The sequence below is a fragment of the Ascaphus truei genome, chromosome 5, assembly GCF_040206685.1.
Source record: "Ascaphus truei isolate aAscTru1 chromosome 5, aAscTru1.hap1, whole genome shotgun sequence".
Classification (NCBI taxonomy): Eukaryota; Metazoa; Chordata; class Amphibia; order Anura; family Ascaphidae; genus Ascaphus; species Ascaphus truei.
Window position 1 is genome coordinate 40,219,048 of NC_134487.1, and position 26,281 is coordinate 40,245,328.

The 26,281-nt window shown below is 39.5% G+C and overlaps 2 protein-coding genes across 2 annotated transcripts in view; one reads left to right on the forward strand and one right to left on the reverse strand.

Moving 5' to 3' along the window:
- The first annotated feature begins 6,230 nt into the window (after positions 1-6,230).
- On the forward strand, positions 6,231-25,138 carry HBP1 (HMG-box transcription factor 1). Its single transcript, XM_075599714.1, has 11 exons — positions 6,231-6,384; positions 14,131-14,314; positions 15,455-15,680; positions 16,614-16,749; positions 17,520-17,631; positions 18,621-18,733; positions 19,382-19,538; positions 20,901-21,045; positions 21,713-22,039; positions 23,425-23,566; positions 24,225-25,138. The coding sequence occupies exons 1-11, from the start codon at positions 6,370-6,372 to the stop codon at positions 24,240-24,242; spliced, it is 1,575 nt and encodes a 524-aa protein (XP_075455829.1). The 5' UTR covers positions 6,231-6,369; the 3' UTR covers positions 24,243-25,138.
- The window catches only part of COG5 (component of oligomeric golgi complex 5), a 457,324-nt gene continuing 455,318 nt past the window's right edge, over positions 24,276-26,281 (reverse strand). The window contains exon 22 of the mRNA XM_075599712.1: positions 24,276-25,605. Coding sequence (XP_075455827.1) covers positions 25,491-25,605 — 115 coding nt within the window. The 3' untranslated portion in view covers positions 24,276-25,490. The remainder of the gene's footprint in view (positions 25,606-26,281) is intronic.

Genomic DNA, 26,281 nt, shown 5'->3' on the forward strand with positions numbered 1-26,281 from the left:
AAGGGGAGGAGTGAGTACACAGACCTTTCTTCCCTGCGTGAAATAAACAGATAAATCTGAGTCCACCATAATTTCACACCATGGAAATTCTCATGATGAGGCACTCGTGGATATTGGAACAATATAATAATATTGCAAGAGTGGTGTATTGTTCATGCACACTCCTGCATCTGCGTTGATCTTGTCAATTATATCAGCGCGGATGTCAATGGAGGTGTATATATACAAGGCACATTAATGAGTAATTTGGTGAGATCAATATCCATAGATCCAGATGCTAGTTCAAACAGCAGCACACTCCAGCATCTGCGCTGACCAAGTTGACTATATCAGTGTGGATGTTTGTACAGAGGTACATGTATAAAAAATCTGGAGCCCCAGAAATCCTGCGGTGGGCCTGGGTAGCCATATGCTTTGCAGTGACTTTACGAGCTTTATGAAACCTCTGTTGCAAGGGTGGCCTATTCCAGTGCTCAAGGGCCACCAGCAGGTCAAGGTTTTCAGGATATCCCTGCTTCAGCACAGGTGGCTCAATCAGACTGAGCCACTGATTGAGCCACCTGTGCGGAAGAAGCAAGGATATCCTTAAAACCAGACATGTTGATGGCCCTTAAGGACTGGAGCTGGCCACTCCTGCTCTATTGTGATAAGACGGTTTGTGTGGGTGTGTGGGTGTGTGGGTGTGTGGGTGTGTGGGTGTGTGGGTGGGTGTGTGGGTGTGTGGGTGTTGGTAAAAGGATAGCCCCTAAGTCCTCTCTTCATTTGGTGATTTCATCTTCCTAAGTCAATTTAGTTGGTAAATTAATACCGTATGGGAATGGCCCTTTAGCCAATTTTAAGCCAAAATGGGCCTGAAAAGCAATGCACGGTTTGGAACGATATCTATCTTATAAGCCCACTACATGGGCTAATGTGATGGTGGATGCAAAGTTCAGTCCATCTACGTAATAAAATATCCATAGCTACTGTAAATATATAAACAAAATCTGCTCTTCTCCTGAAGGAGCAATCCATGCAATATCCTACAGTTCTGTAGTATTACACAATACTTACTGCATTTTTTTATTTTTTATTATTCAACTCTTAATACCATTTTAATGTTTTAATATACTGAGCATCCTATGATTTCTATAGCCGTTTTTTTTTAGCAGCTCCCAGCAGTACATGATCTTTGTAACACTTTCCTTTTTGGGATAAATTGTTGCCAATATTCCCAGCATTTTGAGCTGCAAATTGTAACAATAGATAATTTGGCTTTAGTAATATAAGAATACATTGTAGCTGTTGAGTTACACTGACTGAACTGACTGAAGGATTGATTGAAACTGACAGGCAGCCATTTAGTGAACCCAGGAAGCAGGATCTTTGCTGATCAATCACCAATCACAGGAGAACTAATCAATCTGCAGCTTAGGTAATTCGTTTTCATTAAAAGTAATCAAATGCTGCATATATTAAAACAAAAAAGTTTTTTTTAACTGAAAGTGCTGCGCGGACTGGATTGTCTCTTCATTGTGTCCATTGAATAAATAAAACACACTACAAACTGAATCAAATATATAACTACATTGTTTACATGGTGATTTCTAGATTGTGCTCTGGGACAATGAACAATTGTACACTTCTCCATCTGGATTCTATTCTAGTAGCGCATCCCTGCTTACTTTGTAAACGGGTACAATTGTAACACTTGGCTATACCATTGAGTATTTATGCCATTGTACCTCCCTGCTTATGTTTAATTATGCTGACATGTAGATGTATTTATTTGATCAAGTAATTGATCAAATATATTTTGGCTTTAAAACAAGCCTTAATTAATTGCAATGAAATAACTTGACTTTGACCCTTTTTTCCCCTCTGAAATCTAGTGGTTATAACACATGCATAGAACACCCTGAAGAAGGAAGGGAACCTATAGTATGATCTTATTTAACATTTTCATGATTTCCGAGAAAGACAAAAGCTTTGGGGAGTGTTTACAATCTTTACCGAATGTGTTTTGGTGACGAGACAGTTTGTCAAATCTCAAATCTACAATCAGATTGTTGTTGTTTCTGTTTCATTTGTAGTTAAATAATGATTACACCATCATTAGTCAAACAGACAAACATAAGCAGGATACAAAGGAGTAACATGGTAATTTAAGCGTGGGTTCATTTTTCTAAAGAAGTCGGTAATACCGGTAATTTGTTTAACTTTTTTTATTTATTTTTTTAGCTACTTGGGACTGTCCCTTTCTGCTACGTTAATCCACCTTAAGCGATCTCTGTTTCTCTTTCAGCGAGGACATTGAAAAGAAAATACGTGCAGATCACATATTTCCTCCACACTGGCCCTGCCTCCTCCCCTCTTCCTGCTAGAGCCTCCAGCAACAGAAGAGAGAGAGCACAGTGCCCGAGAAAGATTGGGGATATCTTTCCTAACGCACAGTGACATCACTCAAAGGGAAGGGACTAAAAGAAGGCAAATACATTCCACGTTCCAGTTTGCTGGGTTTGCAAACGAACTTTCCCGGGATTACATCCAAATACCTCTGTCTGTGTCACTCACCCAGATTCAACGTCTTAAAACATGTTGCTACTAGTAGCTCATTTTGGTGACACGAGGAATGGACTCGGAAACACCAAGGGATGATGTGAAGCTTTTTAATATTTTTAAACATTGTGGGTACCGCCTTAGGATTTGTCAGGCTCTCTGATCGAAATGGGCGGGAGATAATTTAGCATCCATTACTGGGTGCGGGGTGGCTTTTGGATCTGCTTTATGCTATTATAATGAATGAAGTGTCCACTGGTTGTGTTTTATACAATAATAGTAAATGATGTTGGTGGGCAAAACCCAAATGTGGCAAATATTAATCCCTTCGACTGTGCCTTTAGAGCTGCTGCCAGGCCGCTAACAGATTTCCTGGGGCCCAGGACTAGAGTTTCGATCGCTCCCCCCAACTGTGTCGCTGCACCCCCTCTCACCCTTCCACCCTCTTCCTCATTCTTTCCCCCTCTACTATCACTCAATTACCCCCTCCTCCCCTGGCTACACACACAATCCCCCCCCCCTCCACACACACACACTGCCCACATAACCCCCCTCTTCTCCACAGATAATAATTACTCACCACAATACACACACACAATACCCCATCAATACAGACACCACTACCCCCCCAGATTCAAAACACCACTACACACACCCCCAGATACAAACTCCACCACTACCCCCCGAGACAAAATTAATACTAGCCCCCCATACAAACACCACTACTACCCCCAGATACAATTACTACTACTCCCCCAGATACAAACACCACTACTACTCCCCAGATACAATTACCACTGCCCCCTGCAGATACAATTGCTACTTCCCCCCCTGATATAATTACTACTACTCCCCCAGATACAAACACCACTACTACTCCCCAGATACAAACTCCACCACTACCCCCTAGATACAACTGAACAAATGGGGAGTGTTGGTTCCCGTGGCGACATAACTGGAAAATTAGCCAAGAACCCAATGGCAGGTCAACAATGATGAAGCGTGGAAACACTAGAGGACGTATTGAACATCCTGTCGCTGGCCTCTACAACGCATCGCTCCCTACTTTGTAGAAGATGAAGCAAAGTTGTTTATGGAGAATACCTACCTACCCCCTAGATATAATTACCACTACCCCCCAGGTACAAACACCACTACTACCCCCCAGATACAATTACCACTGCCCCCTGCAGATACAATTGCTTCTTCCCCCCCTGATATAATTACTACTATCCCCCAGATACAATTACCACTTACCTCTGGTTGCTGCCACCGGGCACCGGCTCTACCCAGCTGCTGCTTGCCTCTTCCCATGGTCAAAGAAGTTGACCAAACTGCCAGGACACCTCACGACTTGACATGTCGCCACTCCGATCCTCGCTCAGATGTCCTGTGCGGCCATTGCTCCATCTTTAAGTGTCCCGCGAACAGGGTCGGATTTTCCATGAGGCTAAGAAGGCTATAGTGTAGAGCGGCAATTTTTTTTGGGGTGGCAATTTGTTTGTGTGTGTCTCACCTTGTCCATAGCAGGCCCCCTCCTGTAGCATCACATCGTCATGGCGAAGTGATGTCCCATGACACCGCTGCATCAGATGACACCATGTTGATATGACAACGTGGCATCGTGACATCATACACTGAGGAGTGCCACCCCCCATCTCCGGGCAGCAAAAAGCTAAAGCTGCCACTGCCCGTGCGGGACATTTAAAAATTGAGCGGTAATCATCTGAGCAGGACAGGCCATCTGAGTGGGAATCTCAGCTGCAGCAGGGATCGGAGAGGTGACATGTCAAGTATTGAGGTGTCCTGGCGGTGAGTTAATTGGCAGCAGAGCACCAGCGGAAGTTTGGTCATTCCACTCTTCCCACGTCAGGCCTCTCTCTCCCACCGGTGTGCGCCGAAAGATGGGCCAACTTCTGGGCACCCAGCTTCCGATGCACACCGGTGGGAGAGAGAGGCCCGGCGTGGGTAGATGCAGGCAGCAGCTGGGGAGAGCTAGGACCCGGCTATGGCAACCAGAGGCTCGGCAGCTGGACACAGAAGTTGGTCAGAAGTTGGATATATGGTCAGGCCCAATTTGCAGCATCAGTCGGTCGGTCACCCCGTAGCCACCCACTCTCACCGTCAGCAGCCCTGGCTGCAGCAGCACTTAAGACGTTGGTCCTAACCATATGCAACAATATTAGCTCTCTTTCCAGAACAGAACCTTTGTAAATTGTATTTAACAATTGAAAGCATAATCTAAAGCCAATAATTGAATAATGTGATGATATAACTGAATGTAAATGGCGTGTGACCACATATATTAGACAGTGGTTTAAAATTGGACAAACTGTTTAACAATCAGTGAACTCAATACACAGTGAATTGCAGCAACTTTCAAATAACAGTATTAACTTTCACAACAAAGAAACAGTTAAAAGTTAACAGTTAACGCTTTTAAAGGAGCAATCCAAGTAATATCCTACATGGTTTTTTTTTTTTAATAAATCAGTTATGTAGTATTAGATAATACTTACTACTGTTTTTTATTTTTAAACACACAGATACCTAGCAAGCTCTAAAAAAAAAAAAAAGGCCTAAAAATGACCACATAATACAAGCCTGCTGTCACTTTTAAGGCATGACAATTAGCAGGTCCTAACAATACCTGAGTTAAAATTCAGGCTTAAAATGCTTTGGCCAAAGGGTTAAACTAAATGACCCCTTTTCAAGAAAATATATAGGTATTTCATTGTGTATTTTTGTCATATTGGAAGTAGCACTGGGCTTCTTTGTTTTTTGTTGTATATGTTTTTTTATTTTTCAATTAAACACTTACTGCCATTTTTAATGAGTTTTAATATAATGAGCATCTTTTGATTTCTATAGCAGGTTTTAACCCGCCTCCCCAGCAGTGCTACATATTTGTAAGACTTTCCTGTTTGTGATAATTTATTGAGAATATTCCCAGCCATTTGAGCTGTAAGCTGAAACAATTGTTAATGTTACCTTAGTAATATAAGACTACATTGTAGCTGCTGAGTTACACTGATTTAAGGATTGATTTGAAACGGAATAACCTATTTAGTGAAACCCTAGGAAACCAATCGATCGGCGTCTTAGGTAATTCGTTTTCAATAAAGGTAATCAAAGGCTAAATATATTAAAACAAAAAAAGATTTAATGTTAATTTCTTTGAAGCTGCCTCTTGAAAAACGTACACTAAACTCCCTCTTCTTTTAATAGTGCTTTGGCAACGTCACTGCATGCTGCTTATTATTGAGAAAAAGAGGTATATTGAAAGCAAGTACAAATGTGAGAAACTGCAGCAATTAGTATTGTTTTGTAACTGCTGGACTTTATACAGCATTCACTTTCCCATTGTCGACAAGCAGCGCCCTCTCTGGTCTCAGCTCCACTGACATAACAAACACAATTTGATACACGTGTCCCTGTGACTCTTGTTTACAATCAGTAGCCCAGCGCGCTTTGCACGGTGGTAGTTGTAGTCCACCATGGAGTACGTGTTCTCTAATACGAGAGCTCCCAGGCGAGCGCCGAGAACTACAACCCCCATAAAGCAGAAAGCGCAGAGTCTCCGATCAATGTTGACAAAACATTCCAAAGCAAGCCAATGAGAAGGCAAACATTTTACTGATTGGCAGCTCCCTTGGCCAACGGGCTGAAAACTCTTTTTCACCCCCCTTAACCAATAGCTGGACAAGACGCAACTTTCCACCCGTAGCAAGCGCTCTCGGGCTGAGTGACACCCGGCTCGGCCAATGGGATCGGGCGAAGCACTCTTAACGCCTGCCCCCAAGGGATTTTAAGGGGGGTAGAGCTTAGGTAATGGCGACGGGTTTGGTAAGTAGAGAAAGAAAACTTTACGGTGACAGAAACATGTATGAGTTTTTTTTTTAACTACGGAGGGGGGAAAAGCGACGAGTTCGCGGACACGGTACGGATCCGGTGACCCCGCGCAGAGGGCGGCGGGGGGGATACACGGGCCCGGGCTCTGCTTGTGACGTGCATTGTTTTTGTCGGTGCCCGTGTTGTTATTCCCAGGCTCGGGCGCTCGCTCATTCATTTCCCTTCGGTGACAGCCGGGTCCCCCCTCCCCTCTCTCTCCCCATCCTAGAGGCTCGGGGATCACCGGGCAGAGGTTGATCCCCCGGGGGAGGAAGGTTTCCGAGGGTTTTATTTCATGGGGTCGTTTCCTCCTCACAGCTGTTGAGCGGAGTCCTGGCAATCCCGCAGCACACAGCAGCGCCCTGTCATACCGCTATGTAACCTCCGCAGGGCCTGTCTCTCTCATTATACCATTAATTCGTTTTCTTTACCAATCTCATTCACCTCAATGGGGCGCGCTCTCTGAAGTCAACATTTTTTCAATTAAAGTTGTTTTCCCAACGACCTCCCCCCCCCTCTCTCCTCCAAACACACAAATGTCACCTATTTTTTTTTTTCTCCCCACCTCAAATCTCTCTTCTTGGTTATTACCGCTTTGTGTGTTTGGCGTTTACATCATTTTCCACTGCCTCTGATTAGCGGGATCACCCTCATGTAGCCGACAATGTACGCAGTGCTTTCCATTCCATTCAAATCTGATGTAAAATACATCACAAATGCTGGGGATCAGTGCAATAGGTAAATAACGTACGGTCGGAGACCCTGTCCCAAAGAGCTTACATCTAAGTATGGGACAGCACGTGTATTCCAGTGGTTACAAAGGTGGTGTTGCCATCTACCCTGGAACGATTACTTTATATATATATATATATATATATATATATATATATATATATATATATTAAAAAAAAACAAAATATTTGAATGGGTCCCCATTGCCGTCTGCGGGTTAATTCCCAGGATATGCAACACTGCTCAATATGGTGTGACTGTTCAGTGCAGGAACTATTGTTTGAGTGGCGTACATCTGAAATTGGTAATATACAGGTGGTCCTATCTGTTATCCGTCGAACGGTTTCTCCGATGGCTAATAACGCATTCTGCGGAGAACGCATTATCCGACATCGAACGGTTTGCGGGATGGATTTCAGCGGATAACCGAAGACCGCCTGTTCAGACATGTAAAAATTAATAAACCGAGGGGAGGGGGAGATGCAGCCCCCATACTTCCAGCCCCCCCATGGGTGTGTATTTTATGTAGTTTGTGTATGTAGAAAGATGATGGGACTCTTGGCTCTCCCTTTACACAAGATAACAGCCGCTTGTCATTTTGGTTCACTACAACATGATGACATGACTGTAGAAGGGGAAGCCCAGGGACTCTTAACCTCCCATGAAACAGGACTGGTTTCCACAGGCATAATACTAAGGATTCTGATTGTCTGTGTTTATTGTTGTTGTAAAATAATAACATAAAAATAGCGCTTTTCTCCCAATGGGACTCAAAGTGCTTCACAATTGCAGTACTGTAATACGCAGCACATAGGATTGTTACAGACACAGTTCCTGCCCAGATTTTACAATCTGTGTTTTTGGTGCCTATGCTTTATTTATTTTGTGGGGGTTTTTTCTCCTGGTGTTTTCATTTTATTAAATCTGTTTATCAAAGGAAACAGAAATTGACACATGTGACATTGGTGTTGATTGTAGTACTTGTTTTTGTGTTTCCATACTCTCCTTGTGTTGCCTTTGTCTCCTACCTGTGGGTGGGTTGCTACTAGTTGCTTCTTTTCCATTTTCTATCCGTTTTAACCAGCATTTTATGGTTAAAACCGGAATCTCTACACACATCCTATTTTAGGAAGGCTTTAGGAATCTGGGTACCCCTCGTCTCCCTCTGATCAATCCAATCCGCTCAGGTCTGGTTATCAGCGTTGCTTGTTTTACGCTCGCTTTCATGTACTTTAATGGAGCCTTGCTCACTAAGGCTGCGCTTTAAGTGCCGGCGACGTCGCGTCAAAACAAATGCATTGTCGCTGTCGTCGGCACTTATAGTGCACGCGACCAAGCGCCAGCGCTACCAAAAATCTGGTAGTCACTGTTACAGTATTTGATTTTTTTCCCCGGTGACTCTCTCCTTGTGGCCAATCAGAGAGCTTCTCCGTCTCTCTGCCTTCCCCTTTTGACGTCACTGGCCTTGTAGCCAGCGGCGTCGCCTAAACTTGAATTACAACTATCGCAGTGGCATCGGCGACGTCATTGGTCGCGTCGCCAGCACTATAAGCGCAGCCTTAAGCAAGTTATTTATCCATTATGATGTCTTGTGTTTTGGACCAGCGGGATTGAATGAGGTGATGCATTAGTTAGGTTGGCAGAAACTGGATGTTTGGCTTGTGTCTCTCCCTCACATGAAGGGCTATACTCCAAGTGACAGCGGTGCTGCAAAGGAGTCACTGCTTGGAACCATACATTTGTCCCATCTGCTCCCAGGATGTATTGATTTATATGCAATTTGTAGCTTGTAACCTTTTTTTTTTTAGTTACTTTGTGGCCTGCGGTATTGCACAATGGCAGTGTCCTTGCAATTCTGGAGGGCTTTTAATAGATAGCAGTGGTGATGGATATATACCATGTTTACAACATATGTAGTGAAACAAGTATGGCTTCTCTTGGTACTCGAGCCCCCCCGGTTTGTCCCTCCTCACCCCAGCCGGGAGGGGGGGTAGGCAGCTGGTGGGAGCGGTTGTTGTGACGAACCAGTGGTGCGCGCGCTCGTTCCAGACCGTTACCCGGGGGAGGGGGGGGTGGGGCGGTTAGAGCCCGTCAGTACTTGTTACGCAGCTGAGAATGAATGGGGAGGCAGTGCGCATGCGCGCGGACGTCCGGCCTGGGTGTATAAACAAGCCCGGGATGTCACGTGACGAGGGGCTTTAACGGGGCCTGTGCGGGTGGGGGCGCGCTGCGTTACTCGCTGCTTTTAGTTTCTGGATGCTGGGATCGCCCACCCAAATACAACAAAGCGAATGCGCTCTCGCTGTTAACATAGTGACTCATTCTCCCGGCGCCTTCCTGGTGTTGTGTAATGTGTGTTTGTTGCTCAGAAGTTGCATTTATGGAAGGGGGGAGAGACAATGGAGATTGTCTGTTAAAAGCACGTCATGTTTGTGCAGCCACATGTACAACCCGCCTGTTCAGAGTTGGAGGAAAATGCCTAGATTTCCAACATTTAGGAGAACAAAAACGCGTTAAAGGGTGAAATGACATGAGAAACAGGTGTGTTTAAGTGGCTAAAGAAAATGCTGGCCATAGGAATCTGAATAGAGGCGTTCATTTGGATATTATACGTTTTCACAGGGCGAATCCTAGTCATTGAATAGCTGCAATTGCTCCCAGTTGAGTAATTTGAGGAACGTCTTTACGGAAAAACATTGCCGTCAATACTCCTCACTGACCACACGGGGTCACTGTTGTGTAAAATATGGACCATAATACTAATTAACTGTTGGATTTAGTTCTCGTTGCTATTAATATGCTCTTATTCAAGTGTCTTGGGACTGGAATGTGTTGCTCTACTACAATATGTTGCAGCCCCCATGGTAATTTTTCTTTTAACCATCATATAGCACATAAAACACGTTAAAGAAAATGGTTGTGCTAATTTAATGACTCTTCTTATGTAGTTTTCGAACAATCACCTGATAACTGTTCTGCTATAGTCTGACTACACCAGCATTGTTGAGTAAGGACACCATAATATGGACAAAAGCTGGTATGAATTAATATCTGCTATTTGCAACATAGAACAGATTATCAAACATATTTTCTTACTGTATATTATGTTGAATAATTGATCGGAAATAGAAATGGTCATAATGTCATGAATATACATGGCACTGATACTCCTAACAAAGCACCACTTCTCTGTGAGAGAATCTGTCTTGGTATCATGCAGGACAAGGCTCTCACCTTGACAGACTGCGTGGCAGTCGAAACGTTGGTTCTTTTTTGCTGAAATAAACTTGTTATATTGAAGACGTGTGCCTGGACTTTGCCTTCTTAATTGGTATCATGGACATAATTGCCAAAGGAACAAGCAAGGAGAGACCATTGTCATCCATCACCACGTCAACAGTCATGGACTAATGACTCAAGGTTCATAGACTGGAGTGGACGCAAGCTCCATAGCAGCCTCAGATAGAAAAACCCAGTTGGGCTCGCATGTTGAGACTCTGGTCCGAGGATGCCGAGGTTACGAACCTGGGACACTTGTAGCGACTGTATACCATTGATTAGGGGCAGCTTGCAAACCCCCCTGTCCCATACACGGGCGTCTTGCCGAACCTATAATCATTAGTTCTGTCTTGTCAGGCTTGAGCTTCACCCAACTTATCTACATCCATGCAGCCACGTCGTTTAAGCAAGCTGTCAATGTAACACATCCCTGGGCTGTCCAGGAAAGAAACAGATGTGGGTGTCATCCACATACTGGTGGCACTTTAGACCATGCTTCCGGATGATCTCGCCCAGTGGTCTTACTTACACGTTGAACAGAATTGGGGATGGCATAGACCCTTGAGGGATCGCAAAGGGCACAGGCCCCACCGGTGATGCATAGGACTCCATAACCACTTGCAGGAATGAGGCAACCCATTTTTGTGCAGTCCCATCAATACCAGCTAAGTTCCTCAGACAGTGCAGCAGCACAGATAAATATGAAGCATTTTTACGGCTTTTTTGGATGATGCTTCTAGATATCCCAGATCTCCTCTCCCAAGGCACTGTTCACTTCCAGGTATTCTGCGGTCCCAAGTGAGTTGGCAGCTGTAAGGAGATGTTGGAAGTCAGCTTGCTCTTTAACAAGAGACCGTTCTTTATGCTAGGAAGGCAAACTAATGAAAAAAAAGGGAGGTGTTGGAAAGAAAGTGTTTTGAGTCATTGGCAACAAAATGAAAACACTGCCACAACATAACTTCTTCTGTTATTAAGACAATATAAATTATAATAGGAGTGCCTGTAGTCCCCCAAGTCTAACTACACTCACAATCTAAGGCTGCGTTCATGCTTGGCGCAACAGCGCGTGCGATGTGAACCAAAGGCCGTGCCTCAATGAGGACGGCCATAGAGTGCGGGGGCGACGGCACGCCCGTTTTATTTTTTTTGTGCGACAAAATAATTTGATTTTGTCGCATGACGGCCAGCCACACGTGCCCATCGTGTCTCCCCCTGGCCCACAAATCGCCTCTGCTGCCGTGCGCGGGCCTATTTTGGCCTCGGCCTAAGACGGTTTTGGAAGTGCTTACAAAAATATTCTTGCCATAATGAAACAAAACGCTGAATCACTGCTTGAAAGTGAAAAGTAGATCATACATTTGCCACTGATTTTACGCCGAAAGTCTATAAATTATACTGTTTTTCACTTCTTATGCAGACTGCAAGATTTTGGCCATAATGTAACCCAAGATACTGCGTCTTTCAGATGGGGAGCATTTTTGAATCTTAAACCTTTAAGTTCTCGACTTTTCTAAAAAATTTCTTTGCTCTTGCGCTAGTGTTCGTTTTCTACAGAAAATTCTGCTTCTCTTCGAAGTGTGAAAGAAATGATTAATTTCCGAGAGGGTGGTGTTTAGTATGTGTTTTTGACATGTTTCTTTTTCCTGCCTCCAGCTGAGGGATCTGACAAGCCAGGGTGGTGGTTGTGCCATGTAGGGGTGTGAAGAGAGGAAAGTGACAGTAAAGAGAGGGAGAGAGGAAAAAAAAAGACCTTTCCAACAGCTGTTGGAGAAAATGAAAACCGTATCCAGATTTTTACTCATTGTTTCTGTTTTTATTCCAGGAAGAATACAAATATTATTGTAGTATTTTAGGTGAGGGATTTTTAAAACCTTCATTTTTTTCAGACCATTTCTTGGCTAGTAACCATTTGAAAGATCATCATGCTTATGTAACTACATTCACCAACATCTTCATATGTGTCTATAGCACATAGTCTTTCCCTCAATCTAAACCCCCCCCCCCCACAATTTTCTGTAAATAAAACTAGGGAGAATAGAAGTTTTTTTTAGGCCTTGTGTGTTGGTGTACAACAAAACGTTTTTAGCATTCAAAATAATGCAGGTTAATTTCAACCACTGTAAGCTTTCAGCCCCATTTGGCAGATCAGATGTGCTTTGTGTTGTGGCTGTACGATAAAGTTTAAGTTCAATTTGGCTTTAAAGTCACAGTCCTGCTTAGACTGCAACAAATCTATCGGAAATTGCGTTAAAATGTTATCAACATCTGAAGTGAGTAAATTGTTTAAAAAAAAAAAAACCTTTCTTAATTATGTACATTTCATCTATACTAGCCCCCCCGTACCTCCAAAAGGCCAAGTTTTCAGGATATCCCAGCTTCTGCACAGGTGGCTCAAACATGGGCTCAGTCAAAGACTGAGCCTTTGAACCACCTGTGCTGAAGCAGGGGTATCCTGAAAACCTGGCCTGTTGGAGGCTTGAGGACTGAATTTGAGCACCCCTGTCTAAACTTGTACCATAGTTTGCATGAGATTTAGAAAAGGAGTAACTTTGTGCTTAATTGCAAATAAATAGTACTTCAACCACTTGTGCAAAATGACTTTCTTCAGATAAGCTTATTGTAAAATGATTTCTTGACATTATATTAAGTATATGGAGTCTGACAAAATATGCTATTTTGCCGGATTTCAATTTTTTTTAAATGTCTACCTGGTGTGCAATCATGGCACTTTTTTCTATTAAAAAACAAAGCTTACCTTTTAAGATATGGAGTTTCAAAACCGTGCAGGTTCCTAGGGAAAAAATGTAGATTTGTCTGAAAAGCAGTCAGTTTGTAGCACATGGGATTATTGAGAATACCTTTCACATTCCATAGCAATCTCCACAAAGTCCATCCATTTTCTTCTAAATGTTTGCCAGCTACTACAGGGATCTCTGAGATTGGGCTGTTAATATTATTACAGTTATAAAATAAATTACAATAGAAAACCGGCCTAAATTATGGCATTTTTCTAAAAGTAAGCAACACGATGTAGTCCTAAAATAAACAATTTATTATGTTTTTGGAAACCTTTATCAAATGTTAGAATAGAAAAAAAACAATGAATACAGAACACCCCCTTCTGCCCACTATAGACCTTTTTGAGAGAGAAGCTATTTTTTTATTCAAAAAGCATTGGATAGAAAAAAACAAGAACATGGAATGAGACACAGGCACATTTTTCAAAGTCTGGGAACATTTTATTGAAATGGTTCCCAGAACAATAAAACAACTCATAATTGACCATTTTCAATATCCTGGATGGTTCAGCCTTATAATACTGAAGGGTAGTCCTCTTGTCAAGATATAAATCTAAAGGGAAAACAGTAAACAATGGTTGTAATTATAAATATATAATTGGATGGGATGAACATCAAATATCGGTTACAATGAGAACCTTTTTAGTCACAGAGTGTAATATTGCCTATATTTTGAGATCCGAACCAACATACTTAAGTTGCGTTATATTTCTGTTTCAAAAACATCTAAAATAAATTAAATTACTTTTCATTTTTCTTTCTTTACAAAACTTTATTCCTTACCAGTGTTATTTATATTGTATTATATTTAGTCCTGTTTTTACAATGAATATAAAAGTTAACAAATGTTAAAAGAATTGGCTAATAGATTTGTATTTCTTTGTCTTGTCAGCTGAAGTGCTATAATATGGTGTGGGAAGTGAAGAGAAAAGGCATGCCCAACGCTGTACAGAAAGTCCAGTTGGTGATGGACAACAGGTCTTCAGGGATGAATGAGTCATTGGAGATGCTAAAGTGCAATGAACATCTTCCATCCTCACATGGATACGAATCCTCTGATGATCATATGGAACTTGGTAAGAATTCCACAATTCAAGTATCATGGACTTTATAACTACAAAGAAAAAATTGCAGCACATGCGATTCACATAGATGACTGTGCTGGAGTGACTCAAAGTACCAATAAATAGGACATGGCAAACGAGTTTCTAATTTATGTTGATACTTGTTTATATCATGGAGGCAATTGCATGTTCGTGGTCAAGTCAGCTGTTGATCATTCAAATATGCTATTTTCTTGATCCCTATTCTTTGGTTTGGTATTCTTTTGCTTATTTTAGGTTTTAACCATAGTGTGTTTTAGTTACAACTTGAATCTAGGAGCTGCTTAGTGTTATAGCTGAATGTGGACATGTTCTAGCTGTTCTTTCTCTTGTAATTGTCAGAAAAGGAAACATAATCCAGGTATAGGACTGTGTTTCTTCCAGTTTGCTCTGATGTTATGAATTTCTGATTAATAAATGGAAGTAGCACACTTAAACAGGAAACATGAATTTAACAACCACACAGCGTACCATAACACTGCAGCGGAATGGTAAATTAACAGGTAAAACCATAGGCAGCAATATCAAGGTAAAAAGGGCCTTTAAGCAAAGTTTAACCTTTTTTTGGTTTATGCCTCCTTAAAACAGGTTGATTTCCCTAAATGGCAAAATAGGAAAAATATAGGTTTATCAAAATCTAAAATGTGGTAACTCCTCCTTTTTGGACCCATGTCTGCACTGGAAAATGCTTTTGCATCACAAGATTATATTGAGTTTCGAAAAGATCCTTTACGTTAAATTTCCGTGCATGGAAAGTAGAATGAACACAACACATTCCATGTTAATCTTGTGTTATCCTGGTTAGCTCAAAGTAATAAACATCTGCGAAATCCTTCCTACTATTATTTATTTTTTGGTATTTATAATGGGATACAGGGATTTAGGGCGATAAAGTTAAAACTGTAATGTTTTGGGGTTTCATTTTTCAAAGTACAACACTTTTGGGTGTAGTATTGTTTATTTAAAATGCACTTTACTTCAGTGTACTGTAATTAGAACTTGCTAGATTATCTGCTTTCTGTTTCATTTTGTCACGTAGCCCATCCAGCTTTAAAATTGAAAGTGCATTACTATGTAGATATGTTCAAATGTATTTTGTATACTCTTCTACAGACGATCTTCCTGAATTGCAAGCTGTTCAGACTGATTCCACATCACCTGTTTTTCGTCTCAACGCAAATATTTCACACCAAGAATATACAGTGCCTTCATGGAACCAACATACCTCAAATATGTCAAGTGCCTATTCATGTGACAGTGGGGTGAACTGGCTGACTGAGCTGGCAAACATAGCCACAAGCCCCGAGAGTCCTCTGATGCAGTGCTCATTCTATGACCGGTACATGTTTATTTTCATTCTGTAAATGTAAGGGATCACTTGCTTTGTCAAACGTTTTTAGTTGACCATTTATAAATGCACCATGAATCCATAACATATTTAAAAACGTTAGACTGTAGCTGTAAGAAACCTGTTTCTGTAGCGAGGAGCTGCTAATTGTTATGATCTTTAAACTTCCAAAGCTCCAAAGTGGCTTGATGCTGCAAATATATTATTTTTCTTTTAGGAAATGCAAGGAAGATGCATTTTGACACACAATGGCTAAAATCTGCATCTGATAAGATCGCCCTAATTTCTTCATGCAACGGCTGCTAGTCATTTATTTTAAACCGATCTTGTCACATTAGCAGCATAAAGAGTTTTACATCTTGAAACACGGCACACTTTCCTTTGGGGAGGGTTATGGCTTCTACACCTCTTCTCTACATTTTGTTTCTAGTACATGTTATCAGGTGAGAGGGCTTTTCCAGCAAGGAAGGATAGGTTATCATGGTCATATAAGGTTCTGCAACATCTTAAAATGACATCAGATATAAAAATGTATGTCAATGTATACATCTATCGATATAGATCTATTGTTGCATATATAGCTACTGTAGATCACTCAATGTGTACATGTGTTTACACATACATACAGTACATACATTTGTATATGTATATATATGCTGTATTTGTTAAATTAGATAAAAATTAAATATATATATATTTTTTTAAAGTCATGTCTAGTGAGGCATCTGACAAACTCCACAAATCTCCTAGTAGACGAGTTTCTTTCTAGCATTTCTACAAACTGCTTTGGTTTTATCCATTTCAAGTCTCCCTACTTTTGAATGCTGTCGTTATTTAAAGCTGTTTTAACAATAGAGTTCTAATTGGTTACCTCTACTTGACTTAATAATTGAGCTTTTGTTTGTTACTGGTTCTTGATTTTAGATCATCACCTGTTCACATAATAGCTACCAGCAAAAGTTTACATTCCTACGCCCGCCCTCCACCAGTTTCCACTGAAAGTGAGACAAACATTTCCAAAAATCATTGGAAGGAGGAACGAAGAGTCAGGCATGAGCGAGTGAGTTTGTCTGCTTTTGTAAATGACTTACAATGACAATGAACATTGAACAGTATTCTTAACACTACCATTATTTTGTGTTCTAAGATATCTAAACCGCTGCAGAATTGTAAATTAAGACACCTAAGGTGCAAGCATTTAAATTCTTTTTTTAAAGGATCCTCTCAATGGAGATGGACACTGAAAAGTTAACTATCTTAATCATCCTTCATGATATAAAAGGCAACTTTTATGAAATAAAGATAAAAGTATTATTTTCGAAGGAGGAAAGTTGGCTAAAAGTGCAGCAGTGTACGGTTGCTTGATACTGTTGTACACAGAAAGTGGTGTGTGTTAATGCAAACTATTTCTGATTTGTAAAGATGTAATAGCATTTACCACCGCGGGTCTCTTATTGTCACTTGAAGGGTCTTTCATCCATCACATATAAAGAGGGTTGAAAGGCTCTGTACATTTACACCTAACACCTCTTGGTCCATTAAAAGATGTCCCAACCTACTCTACACTTCTCTTGAATAAAAATAACTACTCGAACTTTGTATATGTATGGAAAAATCTTCATTTTTGTTGAGTTCTAGCTAACCAAATGCCAGTCATTTCAGAATAGACCATCTTTAATTTTTACTTTTAAGATTTATTTTGTGATTAGCTAAACTTTGCTTATTAAGTACTGTAAATTACAACTTAACCATTGAGGAATCAACCTATAGTACCTATGAGAAGTTTTCACAAAACCTTTTTTATTATTATTTTTTATTATTATTTTACAGGCTAACAGTGAATCAGAATCTGGCATTTTCTGCATGTCCTCATTTTCTGATGATGATGATTTAGGATGGTGCCACTCTTGGCCTCTTACTGCTTGGCATTGTTTTTTGAAAGGTAAGATCGTGCCCCCGAATATGTTTATGGCCGGCATTCCAAAGTTTTATTAGAAGAAACTGGTGGCATAGGTTCATATTATTTAAACAAATATTATACTATAGGAAATGGTATAATTAGGAAAAATAAACCGCATCTGCATTTCCACGGTGTATTTCAGAAGTCTAATATTCTGAAAGCCTGTATTGATTCTAACCCAGAGATCTTTATAGTTGATATTTTATGTAGCCAATATATGGTTGCAGTTGCCACGTGTGTACAGAACTCTAGTTTGAGATTCACAAAAGTCTTTCTAAATATTATAGATGTTGCAAGGTTCATTGACCCCTCTGGCGCATATGTGTGATTTTTCTGCAGTCTTACTGCCATTGAATCCTATGGAAACGCCGGATTAAACATATGCAGAGCAATGAAGGCGCGAAAGGCTCGCCATTTTTGAACAGATTTCCCAAAAGCGGGCGCGCACACTGCCTGCACTATTATAAACGCGCCCTTATTCTACGTTGCAGCGCAATATTCTGTGTTATCAGTAGGTAAAATAAAGTTTGCTACATCTGTAATACCGGAAGTGGCTCGGACCTGTAGCTGTGCTGTGGTATTGTTAAAATCATTCTGCAACCCTTTGCTGCAAATACTGCATTTATCATGTATGAAAATGGAACGAATGAAATCTCATATGCACATTGTACCATCGGAGTAATCCTTTGGAGAGATGTACTAGACAATCAAGTAATCGCTCCCTGTATTGCTTGATTGAACCTTCGCTGCTTTCATTCTACTGTACTGTTTTGTAATTATAGCCGTACCAGTAAGGGGTCAAGCTGTGCATAAACGCACTCAATTTAAAAATAGTGTTTTGGAGATATTCTACAATCACTACAGATAATGTCTCTCTTCTGTGTATATACTTACTGATTTAATTTAGCACGTTTCCTTTTTTCCTAGACGTGTGTGTGTGTGTGTTTATTAATTCTTGCATCTTTTTTCAGGCACACGTTTATGCTTTCATAAAGGACGCAAAAAGCAGTGGCAGGATGTTGAAGATTTTGACAAAACGGCACGCTGTAGAAATGAGCATGCAATTGCATTGGGCACATATAAGGTTAGACTACTAGAACCAAATTCCTAGCATCATACTAGATTGATTTGTTTGGTAAATATATACTCAAGTTATTTACATGAAATGCATTCTGAATTTATTCTTAACAAATTAATCTGTATAGTGATGTCCAAGTAGTTCACTGGTTACGGGTTTACTTGAATTGTGACTTGCAAGCACAGGAAAGGACTAAATATTGACTTCATATACGGTACTTTACATGATTTAAATATTGCAAAATTTTTTTTTTAATGGCGCAAATTATACTGTATTTCTTAAGTTGTATTCAATGTTAAACGGAATAATGCATAAATGTATTATACAAATTTATACATTTAGACATTTTTTTTTTTTTTTTTAATTGAATATGGTCCAGTATTAGAGTAGGTGAGAAGGAGATGCAAGTAAGAGGCTGATATCTTATTTGTGTCCTATTAAGACTTAATGTGCTTATAATATCCAAGTATTTTCAATCTTTGTATGCCATTCCATTGGAAATGTTCAAAAGTAAGTCAGGATTTTATTATAAAAATCTGCTTTTGACCTCATCGTAAAAGTGAACACACCGTTTTGTTTTCAGTGATAAACATGACTACAAAAATAAACATTTGTTTTACGTGTAGTTTGACACGATTTTCTTTTACATTTTAGGGTTATGGTTCTGATGGTCTGAAGTTGATATCACATGAAGAGAGTGTATCGTATGGAGAATCAGTTCTGCAACTTACTTTTGATCCTGGTACAAGAGAAGAAGGCTTACTTACAGTAGAGTGCAGATTGGATCACCCCTTTTATGTTAAAAATAAAGGTACTGTAGCATAAGTGGCATTTTCACATGTTAAATGGCAAAATCTTAATCTGCATACTTGGCTCCCCTTATTCGCTCTTCCCTCTATGCTGTCCACCTTTTCATATTTCAAGGAATCGTTTAAAAGAAGTAAATCCCTTTGTTTGGCATAACTCTATCACAATTATTTACCTTGCTATTGGACACTGTGTTCATGTTTTTATTAACCAAATGGAACCAGGGGCCATGTCACTGAAACACACACATCCTCTAAAAACAATCCGTTTGTTATCACTAGTAATTGTTGGCTTCGTATCAAGGAAGTTCTACTGCCAATTTTTCTCTTCCTTTCAAATCTTGATTGAAGATCCTCCTTCTCAAACAAGCATTTTATTAGTAGTCTTCACACAAAAGCTAATAACACTGCCTCTTTAGTTCTAAATGCACATTTGAATAGCTTCTATCGCTATATTTGCTTATGCATAATGCAACTTTTCTGGTTTGCTTTTGTCTCCCATTTTGTGTATTTATCACTGCCCTGCTTAAATTAAATAAATAGTTCACGTGTTCTCAAACTATTAACGCACACTGATTGATCATGTCTTACTTTAAAAAAGGGATTAACACCACCGTTCGTGATGTCTCCAAAGGGTTCTCCCCCCACCCCCCAAATGTAATGGTGAATTCCAAGCAGTAATAGTGGGTTTATTAGCCGAAAAGGGAGCCAGGAGGGGAGCTGCACACACAGGCCCTAAACTGCACCTTAGTGTGGGTCATATAGCAGTCCTACAGCAGGAGCTTCCAAAGTCTCTTCCCACAATGCTTTGCATCCATAGCAGCAAGGCATTGTGAGGCTCCTGCAGTGATTGATGGCTATACCACTCATACACAGTTTGTGGTCTTATTAAGCGTGGGTTCCCCCCATGAGCTCTGGACACTATTGCCTGGAATTGGTCAAACAGTTTGGTTAGTAATAGTCTGAGTAGGCATTAAGATGTATTAATTAGGGGTTCTTGAAACATATTTTCTAGCAGGGGGTGCACAATGTAAAAAAAAAAAGTTGAGAAACCACTGCTTTAGAAGAATATCCAGCCAGATGCACAAGAAACAGTTGTTGGTTATTTGTGTTTCTGCATTTACACAAGGAATAAATGAGCTCACACATAATTTTCAGGGACATTGCCAGTTTTACTATTTTCAGACGCAGAAGCTTTGTAGCTCATTGGATATTTTATCTAAATACAATGTAATTTAATTCTTTAGCAATGGGTTACTATCAAAATATGCCTTTGTAAAATCAATGAATATTTATAATTTTGTGGTCGATAGTTCTCAGTTGAGTTATTTTAATGTTTTGTTAAATTGTGTCCTTCATATTCCCAGGTTGGTCGTCTTTTTACCCAAGCCTAACTGTGGTTCAGCATGGCATTCCCTGCTGTGAAATGCATGCTGGTGATATATGTCTACCTCCTGGACACCCAGATGCCATAAATTTCGATGATTCCGGTGTTTTTGATACATTTAAAAGGTAAAAAATTATTTTGTTACATATCTATTGCTTTGGGAACAAAATGCATTTTTTATTGTTTTGTTTCTTATGAGTACATTGTAGGATAGTTTATTTTCCTGGTTTTTGACAAGGAATGGTCTTAAATGATCACGTTTCTATTTTAATAGCTTGACACAAAATTAAAACAAGGTTTAGACACAGAAAAATGCAACAGATAATATTAAGATACAAATGTAGTAGCTGTCTTGGGTTAGTGACTTTGTGTGAGACCCTGGCAGTGAGACTGCACTCTTAGATTAGTCAGCATAACTCAATTTCTCCCATATTCTTCATTTGCTGTTCTACATTGGAGCAGTGAGGATGTGGACATGACTGCTATGTGCAGAAGCAGCAGAACAGACACTTTAAAAGCGGAATATCCAAATTGCTTTGCAATCTTTTATAATACTTAAGAATAACGCCATTTATTTTAATTGAACTCTATGCACAATGTATCATGTGGAAGGAACATTGTGGGACTCCCTCAAATATTGGGAAATGAAGAGCTACCTCATGGGTGTAACATTAAATACTTCTTTAATGGGTGGCTATCTGTGTTGCATAATTTTAAGGCTACGCTTGTCGGTGTAGTTCCAGTTGCGTGTTGTTTTTATCTTGCTCTGATTAGTTGTACCTGTCTTTCTAGTTATGACTTCACCCCAATGGACTCTTCAGCAGTTTATGTGTTAAGTAGTATGGCACGTCAACGTCGCGCTTCTTTATCTAACGGGGGAGCGAGCAGTCCGGATTCTGAGAGATCTGAATATAGCAAGGACTATATGTCTTCAAGATCTTCGCAGCTTCCCTACAGTTCATTGTATAGTAAGACTGGCGGGAGCCAGAGCTCAGTGACTGCAAACTCTGTGATTGTTGCATCTCCCAACAAGTGCAAAAGACCAATGAACGCCTTCATGCTTTTTGCCAAAAAGTATAGAGTGGAATACACTCAGATGTACCCAGGGAAAGATAACAGGTAATGAGATGTAACTTTGTTGTACTTTTATGGCAACAATGGTACAAAGGAAAAATAGTAGGCAGCCGGGCACTCAATTTTTTATTAATACAAGAACTAGAAAATATTCATTAGATCCCGATGTCACCTTCAGAGAGCATGTGACATTACTGTGACTCGCAGCGGGAAACCCGCTCAGCAACTCATCGGCTCAGGCTTATACCCTTCAAATAATTGATTGGGTAAATAAGGAAGTGATTAAAAATAGTGGTAAGGATGAATACTTCATGTAAGTGCAACTAGTACAGCTTCAATAATGTGTTGTAGTTTAGTTATACTCTTACATCTTGTTATGTTTGCAAGTGATGCTCTGGATATATGCATCTAATTGCATTGTTTTGCAATCCTTTTAGGTTTAGGTTTAGGTTTTTAGAAAATGTCTATGAATCACCCCCTGAAATTATTTACTTAAAGTATTGTTGCTACGAATAGTAATTATGCTGTATTCTTTAGATCAGGGGTGCGCAAGCTTTTCTGTTTGTGCTCACAAGGTGCGCAAGCTTTTCTGTTTGTGCTCACGCCTCTCATCCTTACATGCTCTCGGGCTTCGGCAACGTCATGTGACGCTGCGTTGTCATGGCGACACGTCGCCTCGGAGCAGGTAAGAGAAGTTACAGAGGCTTCACATCTTCCCCGGCATTTCATTTAAATGCCTTGGGGAAGAGTGCGGGGCCTCTGGAGCCGCCGCACCCCCTAGTAAATACTGGACACCCCTGTTTTAGATGACCTATAGAGACAATAAAAAAAATAATAAAAGGTCCATAAATCTGATAACAAAAAAGTCTGACTTATGTGACCTTTAAATCCAGAAAAATCATGGAAATTGTTCTGAAATGTAAACTGTTTTCCTGCGGGAAACCAGGTTCATTTTGGAAACAAACCAGGGCTTTACTGTAGGTCAAATCGTTCATGTCAGATAAATGTGATTATACGTGTTGAAGAGGTCAATATATAATTTAGTGTGGCAATAGTATAGATTTCATGTGTACATTTTGTGGGACCTAAAACCACAGTTGATAAAGTGCAGATTAACTGAAAACCGGAAAGTTCAAGGTAATAAGATAACTATTTTGTACAATCATATTGGTGTGTATGGTCATTACTTTATTTTATTATTTTATGCAGCAATTTGTTAAATCAGGAGTAGGTGGGAACCCTAAAAGTAGTGTGTTTTGGACAATCTTATTTAATACCTGATGTTCTTAAGACCCGCAACTACACTCAAAATGTGATAAATTAATACCAAGATTAATTTGAAGGCTAAACAATCGTCTGAAAGATGAACAATTTACTGTGGTCATATTTGCAAGAAAAGGTCCATTGCTATATGTTGTTATACTTTGCAGAGCCATAAGTGTGATACTTGGTGACAGGTGGAAGAAAATGAAGAATGAGGAAAGGCGGATGTACACAGTAGAAGCCAAAGCTCTGGCTGAAGAACAAAAACGTTTAAATCCTGACTGTTGGAAGAGGAAAAGAACAAATTCAGTAGGTTTGGTTATGACCATATAAGAATTTGTTCTAAACATTTGGCGTCAGTAGTTTCTTTGTCGGTGTACTGATTTTTCAGATTATCCCTCCCAGTGAAGGTTTTTTTTTTAAATAGTATTTTATATAACAATTCCATCAATATTTTAACTTGCTGATTTGTCATTGAAAAGAAAATGTTCAGCAGCATCTTTTTGGGTATAGAGCAGAATTGTAAACACATCCAAATTATATCAGGCTTTTGAATCATGGCTGCATTGGTAGCAAAACTACATAATAAGGGGTCTCCAGACGTGCACAAATTCTTTAAAATATATACAACCAAGAAAATGGCTGCATTCTCAACATTTACCACGGTGTGGTTTTGGTTATTCATAAAAGCCATCTTAGAAACATCTGGAAATCTATTACATTCTAGATCTTAAATAGATTTAGTGAACCTATATTAAGTCAATTAAATAAAATACCCAAATTTTAGATGTTTTTTTTTTTTATTTTGCACGTTTATTCCGAGATGCAGAAAACATGGTTGCAAGATAAGTTAGACTTCCGTCCTTTAATTTCTATACATTGGACACTCGATCATTTTAAATATCTGATTTAATTAAAAAATTACTATTTTATTCTGCCTACTTTAATTTTTTTTTTTTTTTTACAGGGTTCACAACAACATTGAATCGGATGTTAACTGACATTTATGTCAAAGTGCTATACATATGCATGGAAGAAGAAAATCTGCATTTCACCATGTTTTGAATTTGTGTGACCATGAGATACTGATTGTCATAAAATGATGGCCATAAGTGAGGGTTTTCTTTTTAAAATATAGCATTAAGTATGCAAACAATTAGCAATATTTTAAACCAAATTGCCTTATTTTTTCAAAGTTCTTGTATGTATCAGGTAACATAGGCTTGAAAATCGACATCCTGTGGTGCTAAAATGAGGTGTGTATTGTTTCAAAACAGACAGGTATATATAAAAAAAAAGGGGAATTTATAGAACATATAACTGCTGTTTATTGGCCCTACTGCTTATTAATATGTATTGCACAAATTAATTATCTCTGTTAGAATTTGTAATTTTCTAACATGTTATTTTAATGCAAAGTGCTTGAGCACTGACTGACTGTCCAGTGCCACTGAGCTACATAATTAAGGCAAGTGGATCGTTAACATCCTTGTGGACACAGGCGCCTGCACCTTTTACAGAGACCTCCAAGCTGAGGAGTTAAGTAGAATATTTAGTAATTTACTACAGAATCTACAGATGATAGATTTTATTTTGCTATGGAAAATGTCGTTTATGATGGGGGCCGACTTTGCACTTAGCTCTGGTGCAACACCTGCACTTTACTTTTTCTTGCAACTGTTAAAACTAGAACAGATGCATTATTTTTTATTTTTTATAATAGAGTTGCATGACCGTGACGCTGCAATCATGGCTTTTTGTGTTAATACTCAATCACAGCTGTAAAACAATGTGTCTATGACATGTCAACATAATGTTGCCCCTATAATTTTGCACACTATATTCTTGTATATTATTTCAAATAAATTTGTTGAAATGGTATGGTTTTTGTGAATGAGGGTGCATTGCTAACTAATCAAACAAACAGAATGAAAAACAAACAAACCTTAAAAGTACTCAATGGCTTGTTATAACGATTTAATAAGTAAACAATTTAACCAACAATTAGTTTTACGTGATTCCATAGTTATGTAAAGAACATTCTTTGTACTGAAAGCTAAATGATTTTTTTTTTCCCTTTTAATTCTCCCTTAAGATAGCAGCTTCAAGGCCCACACATTAAGAATACAATATTTGTTAGAAAGATGTAGAGATGTTTTGGAAATTAATAATGGCTGCTCCACCCTTCCAATGGATATGGGTAATTAAATGAAACATTGAGCCATTCATATAGTTACTGCAGTGCTGACATTGCTTTTTGAAGTAGTTGAACCATTATGGGATAAACTGGTGCAAATTCCTTTCCTTCTCTGGCTTTCACTGACTGCACATAGGCTTCCAGTGCTCCCCTGAAGAAAAACAAAAGAAGTTATATTAACCATTTAAAAGGTCTTGCTCAAATGGACATGTTTAATATAAACGTTTGCAGACATAAGGAACCTATTTCACTTACTTAGAAAATGAATGTTTCATAACACTAAAATATAATACATTCAAACAAACATTTAGTTCACATTTGTATTTTAGCAGAGAGTCACGAGTTGACTTTCCAAACACTCTTGTCTGCCTCCCTAGATCTGTTTCAAAATATGCCAATACCCTTAATTCCAGAAAACGAACCCCCAATCAACAATTCATGCAATAGTAGTTATAAAATATTTTTTTTTCTGTTAGGGAGATAGGACATCCCTCTGTTTATGGGACAGGTAAAATTGAATAACTAAATCTGCACAAAGCAAATTTGATGTAGATTATTGCTGCCAGATACATCACCAATGGGTGTAGTGTGAGGGGAGTTGGGTTATTGGACATTTACAATAGGTGTGACTTTAACCATTCCTCCTCCATACCAGGGCAAAGGCACATAATTACAAACTTTAGAGAGACACAATTCAGTTAGATATACACATGTAACGCCAGTGGTTTCCAGCTAGCAGTCTGCAACAGGCCACATTGGTCTGGAAAAATCTTCACTAAACTGTACATGCTTGTACATTGGGGCCTGGTAATGTGTCTGGAGGAGGG

Excerpts from the sequence above, each read along its gene's own strand:
- HBP1 (XM_075599714.1), top strand. Across the intron at positions 19,539-20,900 it reads CTTTTATGTTAAAAATAAAG|GTTGGTCGTCTTTTTACCCA; the intron begins GTACTGTAGCAT and ends TCATATTCCCAG. Across the intron at positions 21,046-21,712 it reads GTTTTTGATACATTTAAAAG|TTATGACTTCACCCCAATGG; the intron begins GTAAAAAATTAT and ends CTGTCTTTCTAG.